The sequence below is a fragment of the Cinclus cinclus genome, chromosome 1, assembly GCF_963662255.1.
Source record: "Cinclus cinclus chromosome 1, bCinCin1.1, whole genome shotgun sequence".
In the NCBI taxonomy this organism is placed as follows: domain Eukaryota; kingdom Metazoa; phylum Chordata; class Aves; order Passeriformes; family Cinclidae; genus Cinclus; species Cinclus cinclus.
In genome coordinates this window covers 126,770,272-126,789,583 of record NC_085046.1, presented here as the reverse complement: position 1 = coordinate 126,789,583, position 19,312 = coordinate 126,770,272, and the positions used below count along the sequence as shown (strand labels likewise).

Sequence of the window (19,312 nt, the reverse complement as noted above, 5' to 3'; positions counted from 1 at the left end):
AATGTCCCTTTCCTGTCTCTACCAAATCTTACAACTCTTACTGAAGGAAATGTGTCTCAGACTGTTCCATTCTCGTGCAACTCTGGATGACAAGATCAGTTATTCTTTTTTCACTTACCTATGTCTATATATTAGCAAATATTTTCTAAGTAACATATGACTTTTAAAACATTATGTGCAATTTCTAAAATTTGCATCAATTTACTGTACACACCTTGTCAAGACAAAATGCTCAGCATCTAAAAACAACTGACTTGTGTAGTTTGAAATGGATGTCACTGGCATAAGCAAGATAAAAGAAATCCTATTCTTATTATAGATGCTCATTAAAACTTCAAATATGCTTTCTGGTTCCATTGCTTTAAAAATGGGGGTTTTTGTCACTTTACAATTAATAATTCATTTAGCTATGAACGGTTAACAGGTAGAAGATGGTACTTCAGAAGCAGTACCCATTTCTGCAAATGACAAACATTCCATTACTAAATAAACCCCCAGAATCTCTTTACAAGACAGACTTTAAGAGGCCCCCCCCCTTCAATACTTTGACCATATCAGACTAAGAAAAACCTGCTATCCTATATTACTATTATTTTATACACAGGGAAGAGAACTATATGACAGGCAGAAGTGCTTCCTAGCCTCCAAAGCCAAGCATAAACTGAATCCCAACTTCATGCTGAGACTTAGAGTATGTCTCTTTTCTTGGTCTTTCGCACCTGTGCCCCACACTGGACCTATGTTTTGTGAGCTAAAAGAACTTGCCAGTCTTCTTGCTTCAGATGACCAGCTCTGAGGGAATACTGCAAAGTACACCTGTGCTGCTGTTCACAGGCTACAGAAAGGGCTTCAGGTCACATGAAGTCTATGGCACTTTCACATACTGAGAATGGTTATCTCCAGTCTCAGTCCAGTACTTCAACCACACAACATGCTTAAGCTGTACTAAGTCACAGAAACCCACGGATGCAAGAGAGTGACGGGAACATATTTTTATTGACAGCCTGTCACCAGGTGACAACCTACTAGACACTCCAGAGAAATACTTGATGTTACCACATCTCACAACCTTACATTTGATTTTTTTCTGGAGCACTTTTTTTCAAATGTCTAAGTCTTACATCCAACTGTGTCCCATACAAGGAGATGGCTCTCATGTCAGAATTTGATCCTGACAACACACCTACCAAACCCAAGTTAACAAAAAAAAAAAAAGCATTACATTATGCTCAAGGACACCTTAAAGGCTGCTATGACAAATTCAGTTTACTTGTTTTATTATCAGTGGCTAGTGGTCACTCACAGGAGAAAGGCACATGGAAGCCTGCACCAATACAGTCCACACTTTCAGCAGAACACATCTTGGCTTGCTTCAGATTTGTAATAAGGCAATCAAGTGATTTCAAAGTCAGATGTTGGCATTTCAGGTTGTAAAGGCCAGAGGCTGATACTTTCATTGAAGAATTCCAGCCATTGTCTGAGGTACGAGGGACAAAATCTACCAACTCTCTAAATTTGGATAAAAGAGTGGGAGCAATGTTTTTATCACCTGCTTATCTGGGATGGATAAACAGACTAGATTCAGAGGTAATGCCATCTAAAAGTTTCTTTAATACCAGCCTGTGAATGCAAATGAAACCTAAGGATTTTCTGTAAATTTCAACAAATAAGGTTTCAACACTTTCAGTCCAAATTTACCAACATCCCTTTAAATAGTTTTAAATAAAACACTTTTTATGGAGAGCTGCTATAGTCACACATATGTAATAAGAAATGATTTTTGGTTTCTCATTTTCGCGTTCATTTCATGAACAAAGGGCAAGCTCCTTAGAAAGGCCCTGCAGGTCTGCAAATGTCATTTTTAAAGTTCAGAGTAAGATAATTAACAGACTGAAAATGTCACAAAAGATAAGACCAAGACAGGTTATGTGTTTCAAGATTTCCTAAGTAACAACAGGAGTTACATCCTTTCTTAGTGTATGCAGTCTTGCTAATAACATGAAACTGTATTTGCAAGTTCAGAATTTCTTATTCAAGTGTGAAGATTAGGATTTAATATTTTGTTTCTTCAGATTAATGATTATATTCAGTTATGATAGCACTGAAATGCTATTGCTATTATAATACTAAGAGACACTTGCATATATCTGAGAAAAAAAATTCCTCAGAAAGATAAAAAACAGGCTGAATGTAGACCATGGCATGGCTATATAAGACAATCTAAAGATCAACAAAGTATTAGTGAACAATTGTTCACTACTGGCAACAGAATAGATTTCAGACTGGAAAAATATACAAACTATATTCAAAATAGAACAATTTCAAAACATTTTATTGAAATTACTATAAAAAAGATTTTGAAGGCCATTTCTCAGTTGGTTATTTCTAAATATTAATGAAAAAGTAGTGGTTCATTTCCAAGAATCTCTGCCATAAAGTTATGTACTTTAGGAGCCTTTTGTTTTTCTAATCATTGCTTCCATCATATCCCACTGCTCTTTGGTAACCTAACGAAAGAAAAGAGATTTTATTGGAATTTCATATAATAATTGCACATCAAAGTATTTATATGAAAAGTAGCAAACAAGGAAATTAATACCCTCTTCAAATAATTGAATTCTCCTGCTATAGAAACATATTCTCCACCATCCATTCTGATAACCTAGAAAAAGCACAAACAGTGTATTTAGTAATTGTGCAATTTCTGTAGTATTCCCTTGTTATGAACTGCGAAAATAAATTTTACTGATTTGGGTGAAAATCGCCCATAGTCAAGATAATGCAATAAAATCAGTTTTAAAAGTTCGTTTTAAAGGTGCTAACAACCATGCACTACACTTAAAAGATAAATAATGCTTGTAAAGAATTTTAAAGTAAAATGTTTAATTTCTGAAACCAGGGCTTTAAAAAAGCATCAGCAATACTCACACCACCATCAGGTTAATTGTACAAACATGATCAATCAAAACTCACTGCTCCATTAACCCAGCTTGCATAGTCACTGCAGAAATAGGCAGCAAGATTTGCAATTTCTTCTATGGTTCCCAGGCGACCACAGGGAATCCTCTCAATTGCCTTCTTCTCAAATTCACCTGTTGGGTCAAGGCGGCTAAAAGCACCCTGAGAATTAAAATAAACATTAAAAAATGTTATGTCTACATCAGAAAATAAAATCCAACAGATTTGACTCCACGTACACAATATGGAAGTTAATATTTGTGAGTAAGCTGTCTACTCCCTCACTGTCAGTAGCACAAAAAAGAAGGAAGTGGAAAAAACAATTGATCCCTATTGCACTGATATGTATCCTACTGATGATAAGCTGGAATTTAACATTTGGGATAGTCACCCACCATCTACCTGTGAATAACAAAAGGGGTTAATCATCTTTCTTTCCTCAAACACCCTTGATAAACATTTGAGGAAATAAGCAAGACAAAAATTCAAAATTGCTGCAAGGACAGAGGAGAACATGGGAAGAAGAAGAACAGGAAAGCAACCAAAAATAAATTATACATGACAGAGTAAATAAAACGGGAAAGAAAAAACTCAGTTAAATTGCAGCAACTGCTAAAGCTAAAGGAAGTCACCAGATGCTTTAGTACTTGAACAGCTTAAAATGGTGTGGGAAATAAAAGGGCTTTTTTCTTCCCTGCTCCTCCACAAGGAAATAACCTCCTCACTCAAAATCAGAAATGTATCAGTAACATTTATGTTAAATTACTGAAGCCATGATTGAAAGCACATTGTAATTCATGTAATCATGCCTGTAATCATGACATTTAAGTCTACTACTGCCATATTTTTAATTGCCAGTTTATAAGCCTAACAATGTTGTGCTTCTATGCCTTGCTCTTTTCCCATCATTACTTAAAACAGTATGTTTTAAGGCCATGAATATTGCCCCTAAGGCAGAAAACCTTGATTTTGCAATATGCTGTCTGCCTTTTTATGCTTTCAGGGAGATTTTAAGTTGGAATGATACACCAAATGTAGCATTTTATCAGTATCTCGAGCAGGTTATACACTGTTAGTTCAGAAAAGGAACATTAACTGGAGGGAACACTATTGACATTTAAATCTCAATTTATCAAATGTTTTTCTTCTAGTCTTACTTAAAAATACACAAGATACAAGGTCTGGAGAACTTTTGGACTGATCCTCTAATACTATTTCAAAATTCTTACAATCTGGCTAATTCTGTCACTTACTTTTCTTTATAGTGAAAAGAATTTAAACTAAGTTTTCCAGTGTAACATCTAAAACTGACAAGAGGGAAAAAGGAAAAAATAGTAAATAAACAAAAAAGTAAAAAGGAAACAACTCTACACCCCTATTCCCAAAACAACAGCAAAAACAAATGACATATTTTACAGGAAGAAGTAGTACCATTATTAGTTGTTAGTGCTCATAATCATAATAATTTGATTCAATGGGAAATGGATGCTCCTTTCTCTTCTTGCAGGACTGCTTTCTTTATTCTTCCTGTTCCAGCTGCTTTGAATTACTTCCTTCAAACCCTCCAGTCCTGCTTCTCACTCACTTCAAAGCTTCTCATTTCCTTGTCAACTTAGTTTTTCTCTTTCTAGTTTTGAGATTTTCAACAAAACTAGTGAGAGTCTGTTCTCATATACCTAAAAGAGATTCTAAGATTTTGGAACTGATCAGATGTTTAGTTTAAATATTAGGGGTTCAGGCAGAAATAGGAACTTTACTCCAACAAGTGTAAGAATTCACTCCACTTGACAAACTAGAAACACAGAAATAAGAATCAGCAATAAGTACTTTGGTATGTTAGTTCTTTGAAACATTGAAAAAGGGTTGTTTTTATCAATAGTAATAGAGGGAACAGTGGCAGTTCTCAGAAGTTCAAGAAATCCTATTTTACAAAAAGTAAAGAGGGAAAGTAAAAGTAAAGAGGGAAGTAAAAGCAAAAAGTAAAGAGGGAAGTTGTGTTCAGTATTCCAGCACAGCCCTGACTACCAAGGAAATCATATTACAATTTACAGCTACAGAAAAAATAGACTGTTGTAAAGTTAAGGCTGTACTACAAAGCATATTCAAGGCTGGGTTTCACTTCATGCCATGTACCTTTGTTTTTATTGGACCTGGTTGAATCACATTGAATCTCATGCCATATCTACCCCATTCAGCCGCAAGAGACCTAAAAATTCATTAACAGAATGCATCAATATTTTAAACACAATATTGTAATCCTATTTAAAAAACCAGAAATTTAATCAAATGTATAAATACTACAACATTCCTGAAAAAGACAATTTCTACTTAAAGGGGTTTTTTTTCTGCTCAACAAAATAATTTCAGAGAAACAAAAAAAAATATCTCGTTCACAAACAGAGGAATGCTGATTTACCAGAGGTAAAGCAGCATGAAGAAGCAATTCATTCCCCCTTGCAAATCACAGATGGTGTTGACACCTAAATTCCTTAACAAACAACTGTTAGGCATCATCTTTCTGTGGGAATTTTGACTATCCCAGAAGTATACATTCCTAACATTTGCAATGTAGCTTTCACACTATGTTTTGAAAAAAACACAAAACAAAATATATTCTAAAGCAGGACCACTGGAATACTTTGGCTTTATGACATTTTCTATGCATAACGAGTACTTTGGATCTATTTTGGTGAATGAATTAGCTGAGTCATAAAGTCTCTGAAAAGCAAGCACTTCTGATACAGCTCTGTAGTACAGAAATCAAGACCTGTATTCAGTCCCTCATTTTCTTCTAGATTCTAGTGAATTCTAGCTACTAAAAGGCTGCCAATCTATTCAATTCTTTCTTCTGAAGTGCAGAGGAAGATCTATATGCTATGAAGGACTAGCCTGAAATTAAAAATGAGAGAAATCCTTTTGTTTGCTGACCATGGATCTGTCAACATGATACTCTTCTGAACTAAGCAGAACTGCAGACCTTAATTTTAAATAGTGATAGAAAACAAATGTATTGATGAATCTAAGCAGAGCTGAAGCCACAGTATACTGCACCCAAATAACAGGCATATATTTTCCTCAGACAAAAGAATGTGGAAGGTGCTGTACATCTCAAACAGCTCCACTAATAGCTGTCTTTAGGTGCTGGTTCATCTGTAAGAATGCAAGAGAACCTGATTATTGAAATTCTGTGAAACTTTGGAACTTGCAATTACCAAAGTAAGCAGTTCTACTTGTCCTTATCTTTGTCTTGTGAATAAAACAGTAGCAGTTAATACTTCCCTCTGCAAGAAGTGTCAGCATATTATTTTTTTGCTAGGATACTGAAGCCTGGATTGAACTCTTGTGGTACAGTGAAACAGAAAGACTACACTAATAAGCTCCATTTTTATAGACCAATTACCCCATCTTAAGGGTGTGAAAGCCAAAGCACACATTTTACTGTATTACTCACTTGCTCATTGCTTCTACACCAGCTTTGGCAGAGGCACTCGGCAACACAAATCCTGAACCACTCCCTGCATAAATTGTTGTAATAGCCAGGAATGCTGCTCCTAGAAGGTGCAAAAACTTTTAAGAAACAACCCACACCACACAAACCAAACAACCCTGAAGATCAAACTCTCAAGTTCAGGTAAAAGCAAGCTAAATGGTACAGAAGTTTTCAGCTCAAGTGTTAGGGATACCTTTTCACTCTGGGCAGTGAAAAGGCATCTTAAAAATACAGTCTTTAAACTTTCTTTTCAAGCCTTTTTATTTCAGTTCCCTCTTTTGCATGAGTATTAAAGAGTCGTTCCAGGTAAATGCAAACAGCTATTGGTTAGGCTCTGAAGGTCTAAGCCCTCAGACTTCTACTGATAATGAACTTAATGCATGAATTAGTCTAACTGGAGTGAAGGCCTAAGATCTTAAGAGTGTTTTTGCAGAAGCTGCCCTAGTCTAGTTGTCACTAACCAGACATTTTGCCCTAAATTCATCAATTACTGAGTGGGGGAAAATACCCAAAAACCCCCTAAAAACGAACAAGGAAAAAAATCAGCTAGGTTTGGCATAATCTCAAATTAACAGTTGAGGGCTTGAGTTAAAGTTTATGCAGAAAAAATGAAGGTTTTTAAGAAATTTTCAGAAGCTTTTTCTGTAGCAGAGCCAATTACAGAGTGAACCCACATAACTTTTCCCATTACTATCATCATCGCAACAATTTTCTTTTATATGCTATATTTTATAACAGATTTAGCAAAAAACATTCTGGAATGGAAACTGCAACTGCTTATTTAATCTTTCTTTTATAGAATCCTGCAAATTATGTCTGATCAATGATTGGCATGAGCTAACTGTAGCTGGGAAATGAAGGACAAGGGATGACAGTTCACTGCTTACATCACAGTAACTAAAATAACTGTTCCACTTACTATATTTTTAAAATAATTTCATTAGAATAGCTGCCCAGGGGATACTTCTAAAACAATACACACTACTGATAGACTGTATGTAAGCAGATACTCAGGTAAAAAATTACAGTAATATTACACAAGAGAAACTAAAGAGAACCATAAACAAGCACTAATTGAAATGCCAGAAGATATCCAGAAACCATGGGCCCTGTTTATAAAAAAGGAGTCTTCACTGAGAGACTCTGAAAGGAATAAAATCTACACAGGCAAAAACCATAGAATAACTTCGAAGTTATCTAGAGATCATTGTTAATTACAGATTTTGTAGAATTAAACCACTGATTTTTATTTTTTTTAATTCAGGTTAAATAGAGGCAAGTTAGTTTCTGTGTTAGCCTAACACAGAAACTGACAAATTTATATCTCTGATATTTAAAGAACACTTCAGCTCATACACAAATTTCTAAAGCCTGTACTCATAAAATTAACAATAACTGATCAATTAACTCCTCTCATTTCGTAAAAATGAGTAACACAGTAGCAGATTACAAATTCCTTTCAAATTCTAGCACAAACTTGCAGTCTAAAAGTAGAGAACTTTTATTTACTGCATTAGACTTAATGAAGGTCACACTGCAGACCTAAAGGACATCCCAGTGTTCTAGAAGCTGTTAGATTTTTAAGTATCCTCATAGACTGCTCTAAAATATTTGCACTAGGTAGCATCACTTTAGAAACTAAGGTCTCTGCTCGAATAAAAAAAAAAAACCCAAACAAGTAAAAATAAGATGAAGGTGAGAAGACAAACAGGTACACATGACTTACTTGCAAAAACATGCCTCAAAGAAAGCCTTAAATAAAAAGTCTTATTTACAGATGGACTGCCCTAGGAAGAAGACATGCAAGTAATAGCAAAAGAAATTCACATGTTCTGTAAGCTTACAAGTCAGAGAAAGAGAGGCAACACGAAGGTGAATGATGTCTGGGTTTTACCAAATTTGAGGATGGAAGGAAGGAACGTAGCTTTTCATTGAACAACAGCAAACACAAAAGCATGTTTGAAATCATATTTCACATTACTACGGGCACACTACATGCACCTGGAGGACCATAAGGCAACCTATTTCAATGGTCTGCCATAACGATAGAGTTAAGTCATAGCTGGAGATGGGTTTCTCATGTTGGAATATCAGCACTAGAATGGTGGAAATTATTTTAGCAGCGCATGAAAAATTACAGAGGGAACATACTTGTGTACAACTAAAAACTGTTACAGACCCACTGAAACAACATTAACTTCATATTGCTATAACCAAACAGCATAAACTCATGGAGTACTTCTTGTAGAGTAACTTGAAGAAATTCAGCTAATTCTGAGGTTAAAGAAATACAGTGTAAATACAAAAGTAGTATTTCAACATAGCGGCTGTACCTAGAAAACAGGATTCAGAAGTGAGGGCACATGGAAAACCATAATTATATCTCACTGCTTTTATATTATTCTGATCTCATAAAATAAACTCAATGTTTTTCAATTTATAACCGGAATGTAAAATGAAAGCAGTTCTTTGTAAATAATCTATGATACAACATAGAAGGGCATACATCACCTTTCCTTTTAAACCAACAATCTGGTTAAATAAATCTATGGTGAAATAGTATATAAAAGAACTGTCATTTTTATATTTCCATAAAACTATAATACTGAATTAAACTTCTAGGTAGCCCAGAATTAAGAATTAAACCTAGGAAAATAAAATCTAATACAGATTTCAATTTCAAAATTCTCTTTCAGATTATCTTAAAAGTAATATTCTCCAGTACTATTAATCAAATAGCACAGCTTCAAATTTTATTTTGCTGTAAGAGGAAAATTCAAAGGGATATCCTGACTTCTTGTTCATTTAAAGAAATATCCCATGTTCAGTTGAATGAAATCAACATACATAGAGAAAATTCAGAAGATATAACAGTTTTTTTTAACACAAAGCTTTATTTTTTTTAATTTAAAAACGTTTTACAAGTGGAACTCTTCAATTAGATTTTTATATTCTGCCTCAGTTGGCCTCTGGGTCCCATTGTAAGGCGTGATACTACAACGAAGTAATTGTTAGCCAGATCTACTGTGTGATACTTAAGAACAGCTTTCACTGAAAAAAGTTCCTTTCTAGAAGAATGTTAAAAATTGTTTTTCTCTTCTCACATGAACTCTCAAAACTGGCTATAATAATAGTAAAGAAAGGTAAGCAAGTAATAATGTGTCACAATGCTTAAGATACCTTTTTGTGCTTTAATGAGCTCCTTTCCAACTTCCAGAGTTACAAAAGCCGTACCATTAAGTACAATATCAGTTATTGTTTTCCAGGCATTCGCAGAAAGTCGTTCAGAAGGGGAAATAAAGTTTCCAGCTGCATTGTTTATCACAACCTGAAACACATGAAGGAAAAGAGTTAACTAAAAATAACTTTTTCTGAGACAAAAGAATTTACAAGGAGTTTTTTAGCATTTACAGGGACAAAAGTAAAAATATCCTCATCAAATGAGGTACAGGGGGTAGGGGAAGAGGGAGAATAATCCATAAGAAATTATAACATCTGCGGCATAAATAAAGTAAGAGAAAACAAAAGAATAAAGTATCAGTAACAGAAAATGAGCTGTATTTCCAAACTACTGTACTAAGGAACTGTAAAATGTAGAAGCTTACTTAAGTCACTATTTTCCATAGTGACTCAAGTGCATCCTAACAGTCACATTTGCTCCCACCAAATTCCAACATCATGTCTATTTAATATATTGGATGCATGGGCATAGAAGCAAAAGGTGGCAACTTGATAACTAAAGTCTGGATGAAGTGAGTGCTGCATAACAGGAATTCAAATCAGTCACAATGAGACTATTATGATACAGTGTACTGCAAACAACCACTACAATTGTAGAGTAGAGGTACATCTCTCACTTCCTATGAACAATCACCAGGTAGAGGATAGTTTCACTTCAAGGGACTAAGCATCACATTAGCAGTATTTAAACCAGAAAATATGTAGCCAGATCTAGTGTATTTAATAATGCAATGTGCTGAAGCAATAAAATGATGCACTATTAATGGAATGGCACCTTGATTCATGTAGATTTGCACTTATGACAAATTCTTTGTCCTGAAGAACTTCTGGGCTAAATTCTAATGAAGATATGAGAATTTTCAATACCAAAACAGAGCACAGTACATATTACATGAATGTAAAACTAACAATATACAACAGCCATGAATTATACATATGGACAGCAAGTTCAATTTAAAGGCCTCTCTGAAATTTGAAGGAAAAAAAATCCAAACACCTTGAGATACTGAGGAGGTTACTCGAACCACTGAATAAATAATGACACAATAATAAAATTAGTGAACTAAGAACCATACAATATGATCTCTGAGGTATGTAAAACTGCCAAAGTAAGCCCTGAGAAAAGAATGATTGCTTTCTAATTTGGAATAACACTCCTGGGAACGGAATGAACAAAACAGAGCTGAAAGGACTCTCAAGTTACTGCCAGTAACTTCTGTCTTTGAGATCTCACCTCACACGCAGTATGGCAGTGAGTGATCACCTGGATTCATAAACTGACATCTCATGTCTGCAATTAAGAGAAAAACTGGACAAAAAGAACTGAATATTCAATTTACTCTGCAGTCGACCTTAAACACATAAAATATGTGCAATTATAGAAAAGGTAAATGCTTGTAAAGAACAAGTCATGGGAAGCATTTATTCAGAAAATTAATGGTGCTCTAAAAATGTACTATACAGGAAGAAATCTCCTCCCTCTGCACACACATAAAACCTGAAGATCATGATTTTGACTTTGGCCAAAAACTGCGTTAACTAATAGTCAAAATAATATCCAGAAAATCTTGTCTACACATCAAGACAGTGAGTTGCCTCATCTCTAGCACTGTTATAGCATCCAGCTACACAGCATATAATTTCTCTACTTCTTACACTATTTAAAATTCAGTAGGTTCTTTATCACATCTATAGGACGCTCCTCATGAATGCAAATTGTCTACAACACACATACAAGTTTTGAATTTACAGCAAACAGCTTGAAATCTGACTGTCCTTTACAATGATGCTACATCATCACACTTTCTATCAGCTAGCAGAATCCAAGTTGCTATCTCACAATCAAATCAGAATTAGGTGATTATCATCCTTCAGACTTCACCAGACCACTCTCCTCACAATCTGATGTAAAGAGCCCTGTTGCTTTGGGTCAAACTGTTAAAAAACAGATGTTTGGCTTGACTGAAGATGTTTTTCTTCATTTTATGAGAACTTAATCTTCAAATTGGAATCTTATTTGCATATATATTAATAAGCTAAGCAAGGATCAAAGAAGACATTTATGGTTACTTCCATTCCTAATTTGTGATGCATTGTGTTAAGATGTAATTCAGTAAACACAGGTAAAACACCTTTTCAGGAGGATTTAAGGGCAATATTCCATTCCCTTAATTGAAAGAATCCCTCCAGAATTGTCTTATTATTTGAAACAAAGTATTAGTCCTCAGAGTAAGGGTAAAAATGTTTTGTCTACTTGGTCACTAAATATTTTAAGAACCACAGGAATAGAGTAACTAGTCTGAGTGTTAGATTTACTTTGAAGTATTGCCACTGTTCTGTCTAGTGTCTTTTCAGATTCCATTAACTTTCTATCTTAATAACTTTTTTCATACCTACTATGCAAAGTATTTTCAGTAATGAAGAATGAGCTCTTCCCTTTCCCTAGAAGACTTACATCAGGATGTCCTGCCACTTGGATTGTTTCAGCAACAGCATTCTTAACTGAGGCCGGATCTCTCACATCACACTGGATGGCGTGAACCTAAAAAATAATGGAAAGGGAGTTGTAAGGCCTAAAAACTGTATCATTCTTAAATTAAACAAGTCCACAGAAGCATACAAATAAAAAAAAAAAAACAATAAAATCTAGAGCATAATATGTAACATAATCATAATTCCACAAAAATTTACCTTATTCCCTGTTTTAGAAGAAATTTCATCTGCTGTTCCTTTCAAAACATCCAGCTTCCTAGAAATAAGTATTAACATCCCTTACATCAGTTTAATGCCATTACAATTCAGATTACTAAAATATATTTTTTTCTGAGCAAATATGAACTACAACTTAAAATATGTGTGTGTGCACATGCATGTTGCTGATTTTCATGAATTAAATCAAGATTAAAACTATGCTTAACTACTAACTTTCTGAAAGAAAACTTTGAGTAACTTATGGTTAGTGCTACTTTAAAGCAACTCAGAAATTACAGTGGTAGGAGACTCTAAAGCTAAACAACATGATGAATCAGAAAAAAAGCACATGATCATAACAAATTTAGTTTTAGCTACTACTCTACTAGTATTAATACAAGAGACATACACATTCACATTTAAAACTAAACAAATTACTGTTAGGATCAATGTCACAACACTTCTGTTCATTTTGATTTAAAATGAAATTGTTTTTCTAGACTTCACTGCAGTACTTAAGAGAGCTGTAGAAAACCATCATTAAAGGAAAATCAGGGCTCTTGTTTCAAGTCAGAAAAGGAATCTATTTAATTCTTTATTGTAATTTACATCCATATCAAGAACACCTGTAATAACATTTATTACAGCTCAATACTGCCCACTGCAAATTTCTGTTCTCCTTAAGGTTTTACTTGAATTTATGCCAAATATTTGAGGTTGTTTATTATGCTGACACATTTCATGAAAACGTGCTTAGTTTATTTCTTCCCACTGATTTTTATATCATTAACCATTTGCAGATAAATAGGCAAGATTTTAGAATCCACAATATGACACTGTAATTTAAAAATGTACTGCAACTGAATAAATAGAATCTTTTTTTTTTCTGGTTTGCAAAGAAGAAAACATCTATTCAGCAGTCAGTACTAAATGAAAGTTCTAAAACATCTTCATTAATATTTACCTGCTTGCTATAACACACTTGGCACCTAAACTGGACAAAGCTGTTGTCATCCCTTTGCCGAGCCCAGTACCTCCACCAGTTATAAAGGCCACTTTCCCTTGGAAGGTATTTGGTGGCAACATCACTTTTTGAAGCGGTGGGAAGAACGCAGCTTGTGGTGCAGTAATGTCTTGATGCAGCACATTTGGCCCACGGCTGAAAAACTAAAACACCCAGAAAAGTTATTTTTTTTTTCTCCTTTCTCCATACAGGACTGTTATGCAAGATCAGACCTTTCTAGGGCAGTGGAGTAACAATCATTACTCCCTTATTATAAGTAAATATATATGAATGTAAGAATGGCTAGATTGCATTACAGCAACACACATGGGCATTTACTTAAATGCTATCATTAGACTAGGAAAGCAGTTGAGCTATTTTTATATATTTTACTGCAACTAGAGAACTACTGAAAAAATACTTTAGTCATTCTCCTTGCTACTTCATGCATTTTTTTTATCCATCACTTTTACTAAAACATGTGGAAAACCATTAACAACTAATTATACAAGGACTTGAGCTTCAAATTGATATATGCACAGTAATTTATGCATAAACAAATCCACGTGATTTTATGTATACATTTACAAATTTAAAAACTTCAGTAACAGATTCATGATTTTGATCCTTTTCTACTGCACCCAACCAAGCCTTCTTCTTTACTGGAGAACAGGACAGAATCAAACTTCACAAGACCTGTCCTAATGGCTACTGGAGCTGCTAAGGAAACCAACGCCCTCTCTCAGACAAAACTGGGCAGGGTTAGGTTATCAGCATCACACTCTGTCCCAGCAGAAATACCATCTACATTAAATTAGCCTCAGAAGGATTGGGCCCTGCAAAAAGATATATGGTTGGAACATGTTTTAAAATAGACATGAAAAAAGAAGAAAATTAAGTATTACATCTAGGAAACTACGCTAGTAAGAAAATACCCTACTAATGTAATGAGCAATTTGTGATGTCGCCAAGAAAGACGCAGCAAAAATACCCAACAGGATATTTCTAGCATCCTGATATGCTAAACTAACTCAAGCCCTAATCTAAGTATTGAATTAAATGCCTTGGGACAGCAGCATTACAGTAGTAATGTAGAAATTCCCTTATTATTTAAAATACAAATCACCCTAACCTGAAGCTGCAAATGCTTCCAAGTATGACAAAACTAGATTTATTTTATTTTTGATGTGCAAAACAATTAGAAGACTGTAAGGTATACTTATTTTCTCTGGTTTTACCTTGTACTAGAGCCTTTAATATGTTTATTTTAATAAATAATAATGTTATTATTTAATAAATAAATAATAATTAAAGAAACACCTAATACAGTTTTGTGAAAGAAGACTGAATGGTTACTCTTGTATGACCTTGTTAATAAAATCATGCAGTTGTTCAACAGACTGACATGAAGAAGAAAGGTAGTTTTAAAACAGCAAAAATATTACAACTCGTTGTTCTGTTCACTAATTCACATTTTGAACACTAAAATTAAGAGACAATATATTTAGTGGTAGATGATTACTCTGTACTTCCCACAGTTACCATGCATTGGGGGTTTCACAGAGCTCGAAACTGGCCTGCAGACGTGTGAACATGAATCCTTCTGTATGGTAATACATATGCATAAGTAACTCAGATGAAAACAGAGAGAACAATCATGTAATTACACAGACAATTTAATGCAACTTAAAGCATGGTTCTAATAACACCAGGGTCACAGGCTCAATCCCTGTACGGGACATTGACTTAGGAGCTGAACTTGATCCTTGTCAGTCCATCCCAACTCAGAATGTTCTGTGAAAAACTAAAACTGAGTGGAATTAAAGAGTTGGAGCCATTACATAGGACAAAATTCAGAGAGCAAAGCTTGCACTAAAGCAAGAACTATCACATTTGCAAGACACTAGTGCTTTTTAATTCTCCCAGTGAAAATAAAATTTGCATGCTTTCACATAGTACCAGAATACTATTTAAGCCTCCAGGAAAGGGAAATGTGAAGGTTCTCCTTTGGGACTTTCTTAGTAATCCCCTACTTATCTCTCTTAAGGAAAAAAACAGCTCACTCTGGAGAATTTCAGCCCACGGCAGAGACTGCAAGTCAAGACAGCACTTGGACTCCCCCTTCCTTCAGGATATGGAGATAACCCCTATGAGTAGGAGACTCCCTGATCAGGTGTTGTTAGTGACAGACACAGCCCAGTCTTCTTGCTCTCCTCGAAAGAAACACTGCAAGGAGCTTTCCTTCTGCTCGAGGGGGGGGAAGATTAGGACATGCCATAGCAGAGTAAAGCAGAAGGCTGCACCAAGACTAATGAAGTATGATAATGATAGCCAGCCAGTGAAGCTGGATAATTGAGCAATCTTTTAGTCAGACTGCTATGGTCTCCTTAGTGCCTTGCACAAAAGGTTTCTATGACAGCATCCATGCAATTTTATCATTCTACTACTTAAGGCTGAGGTTTTAAATTAAATCTCATGTGCAAACAGATATCAAGAAGCTGGTAAACAGCTTTAAAAAAAAAAACCAAACCATCAAACAACAAACACAGAATCACTGACAAACCAAAACACAACCCTCACCCAGCGGGTAGAAGCGAATTGTGAAATTGCTGCAGAAAGGCGTCTCAGAAACAGACAAGTAGTCACGGGCAAGAAGCGTCGTGCTCGCAGAAAACTCACGAGAAATGGCCTCCGGCAACATCCACACAGTCACAGAATCACAGAATGGTTTGGATTGGAAAAGACCTTATAGATATCTTGTTCCAACCCCCTGCCATGGTTAGGGACACCTTCCACTATAAGAGGTTGCCCAGAGATCCCTCCAACCCGACCTCGAACACCTCCACAGATGGGGCATCCACAGCTTTTCTGGGCAACCTGCCCACACCTAACCTAAAGTACCCTCTTTCAATCTCAATCCATTCCCCCGGTCCTGTCGCTACATGCCCTTGAAAAGTTGCCCTCCAGATTTCTCGCAGGCTCCCCTCAGGTACTGGAAGGCTGCCATGAGCCAACTCGGTCACAGGTCAAGCCGCGCCACGGCTTGTGCAGCAACATTCCAGCCATTTACCTAGATGGCCCCGCACAGCTGTGCTAACGGGGCCAAAGGGCGCCAGCAGCACCTAAACGGGAGTCACGGCAGCGCCCGGCGGCGGAGCAGGAGCCCGTACGCCGGGGAGCCCGACCCGAACCCCCGCGGGAGCTCCGCAGAGGGCAGGGCCGGGAACTGAGGCGAACCGAGGGGCGCCCCCTTCCTGGCTGTTTCCCCAGCGCCCCACCGCGCCCTCCCTCCGAGGGGACAACAGCGTCCGGGCGGAGCAGGAGGTGGCGGAACACCTCCGCGGCACCGCCCGTCCGCCCTCACCCCGGCAGCACGGGGAGTGCCTTACCCGCCCGCCGCCGGACACACAGGGGCCGCGCACTCCGCGCCACCACAGCCCCGCAGCCGCCATCTTCCCCCGCCGCGCTCTGCGCCTGCTCCGCGGGGAGGAGCGGCGGGCACGGGGCGGGCACCGGGGAGACACCGGGGAGGCACCGGGCGGGCACCGGGAGACACCGGGCGGGCACGGGGCGGGCACCGGGGAGGCACCGGGCGGGCACCGGGCGGGCACCGGCAGTTGCGGGGATCGGGGAACCGGCACCAAGTGTTGCTAAGCATAGAATATGTAAAAATTTTTTTAAGATAGGGCGTTCTTTGATGTTTGATCTTTTTATACTTTCAAGCCTAATCAACAAGGTGCAAAAAGCTCTAAGCGCTGCCCAGGTGAAAGACAAATTGTTTGTCAGTAGAATTACCTTGTTAAGGGCTTGACATATTTCTATGATCTCACACCTAGAGAGTAATTAACAAAACTTGGGAAGAAGTATGTATCATTGGCAGTGGACACAAAGAATGCAGAATTTACGGGATACAAGGGCATTTGGCAGAATCCCCAAGATAAGAAAAAAAAAATAATAAAGGCAACTCAGCAACTTTGCTCAAGTCAGCTCTGACTGGGTAAAAGGTATTTCTGATGGGGGGATTGCCCACTGACCCAAAAGAATAGAAAGACTGAGCATATAGATTAAACTGCATGAGAAGGGAGAGAATCATTCGCCAATAGAAGATAGAATACTAATTAATACGAGAACTAGGTAACTGGCAGCCAAAGAACAATGAATGCCCTTGTTTGCTAAAATATTTAAATAGTGAAAAGTTTTGGTAGTCCTTGTGCCAGCTTTATGGAATTGTCATCCAACACCTCCTTCTTCACAGAACTGTAAATCAACTGTACACCAGCCTCTTGCACACCAGGAAAAAGAACCTATTTTGGAACAACACAGGGGCACCTTCTCAGCCGCTGCCACTACCTTGGCACTTCCAGTTCCAGCTGTGAGAGTTAGAGAATGCTTGGTTCAGTCTATCTGCTTCACTGGGTTGGAAGTTTATAATTGCAAGTGATTTACTAAATGCTATTTAAAGGATACTAAATAACTATCTTGTTTGATGGGGGTTTTGGTATTTTTCTTCGTTTGCTTTCTTTGAGGTATCTAAACCCAGGAATTACTATACCCTTTACCTGTAGTACAGTGGTCAGTTTTTGGCATGTGTTTTGCAGGGAGAGGAGTTGTTTGCTAAAGCAATATGAGAAAAGAAGTGGCTGAGAATATTAGCTGTCTAATATAACAGGTAACACAGGGCCTGATTTGAGGTGAAATTGTGCATTCACAGACCACCCCCGGCCAGCAGAGAGAGGCTTCATTCTGGGTTCACCACACACATCAGCACTGGATGACTGCTGTGTAACAAGGTTTACCAGAAAGATCAAGAGTCCTCTTTTCAAATTCAGTGTTGTTAGTGGTGTTCAGAAACAGCCTAAGCAGTCTGTGAACATCAGACCATATTTAGCTGCGGAGGATTATGGTGAGATAACAAGACATTTGATTTATCTGTGTTGAGCACAGAGACAGGCTGATGGAAAAAGTACTGACTAACTCATACCTACCTATTTGCACGGCCTTGGTAATCAGACATAGAAACCTGCAGAGTCATATCTACTCATAAGGAAGGGTAAAGGGGTTGGTGGAGTAGCATAGTAGCTATAAGAACCTATGGATTTAACAAAGCTTCAGTTTTTTGAGGGGAGGCCACTACACTTGATGAAACTGCAGTTACAAAACTTAGCATGAAAGACAACAAATCCATCACTGGGTCTGTACTGTCAACTTTTGAATTAAGAATTCCAGGTGAACTGATCACACACCTCTGTGGAAATTCAGAGCAAGCAGGATTTAAATTTTACGGCTTACTCATCATTGCCCTGTATAATAATGGCAAAACAGCCATTTTCTCAAAATGTTCAGCATTTAGGGAAAAAAAAATTGTTGATGCTCTGTTGGTACAGTAAGCTCTAGAGTAGGCAACATCTTCGTAAATTCTGCACACCGTCTGGCAGGCATTGAAGCAATAGCGCCACACTGCTGGGCAGCAGTTGCCACAGTCATTAAAGCAGCATATGGATTGTATCTGGTAAGACTTACATTGTAACACTCCATTAAAATCAGTTACTTCAACAGCTCTGGGTCTCAAGGCATCTGTAATCACTGAACAGAAAAAGAAAATAACAACAACGAACAAAGAAAGAACCCCAAGAAATAAACGAACAACAGCAAAAACAAAAAGCTGGAGAAGCAGAGCAGAGTGCATATACTCCAAGAGAAGCTTTTAAATTGTGAAATACTACAGAATTTAGGAAGCTTCACCTGAATAATGCTAACAAGAGGAAACAAACTATAAACTATGCACTGGAAAATACAAATGTGCCAAACAGCTACCTGTGAAATAATATAAATAATTGTATTTCTATGGTGAAAGTGGACAAGATGATATCACTAAATGTAGTGGTTTTGCACGGCCTGTTTTTTGGTAGCGGGGGGCCATAGAGGTGGCT

At 37.1% G+C, this 19,312-nt stretch overlaps 1 protein-coding gene across 2 annotated transcripts; it reads right to left on the bottom strand.

The window, feature by feature from the left end:
- Nucleotides 1–977: 977 nt before the first annotated feature.
- DECR1 (2,4-dienoyl-CoA reductase 1) lies at nt 978–16,839 on the bottom strand. 2 transcript variants are annotated; one of them, XM_062490096.1, is made up of 10 exons: nt 16,772–16,839; nt 13,344–13,546; nt 12,380–12,437; nt 12,144–12,230; nt 9,629–9,776; nt 6,410–6,509; nt 5,092–5,164; nt 2,974–3,120; nt 2,600–2,662; nt 978–2,507 (listed from the first exon to the last, which is right to left on the bottom strand). In XM_062490096.1, the coding sequence occupies exons 1-10, from the start codon at nt 16,832–16,834 to the stop codon at nt 2,448–2,450; spliced, it is 1,002 nt and encodes a 333-aa protein (XP_062346080.1). In that variant the 5' UTR covers nt 16,835–16,839; the 3' UTR covers nt 978–2,447. The 2 variants fall into 2 exon arrangements, with proteins under 2 accessions (XP_062346080.1, XP_062346089.1); XM_062490105.1 differs by lacking the exon at nt 978–2,507 and having other exon boundaries at nt 2,598–2,662; nt 2,929–3,120.
- Nucleotides 16,840–19,312: the final 2,473 nt, after the last annotated feature.

Excerpts from the sequence above, each read along its gene's own strand:
- DECR1 (XM_062490096.1), bottom strand. The coding sequence starts at position 16,834 with ATGGCGGCTGCGGGGCTGTGGTGGCGCGGAGTGCGCGGCCCCTGTGTG. Across the intron at positions 13,547-16,771 it reads GTGTGTCCGGCGGCGGGCGG|TTTTTCAGCCGTGGGCCAAA; the intron begins GTAAGGCACTCC and ends TGGGTGTTTTAG. Across the intron at positions 2,508-2,599 it reads AATTCAATTATTTGAAGAGG|GTTACCAAAGAGCAGTGGGA; the intron begins GTATTAATTTCC and ends TTCTTTCGTTAG.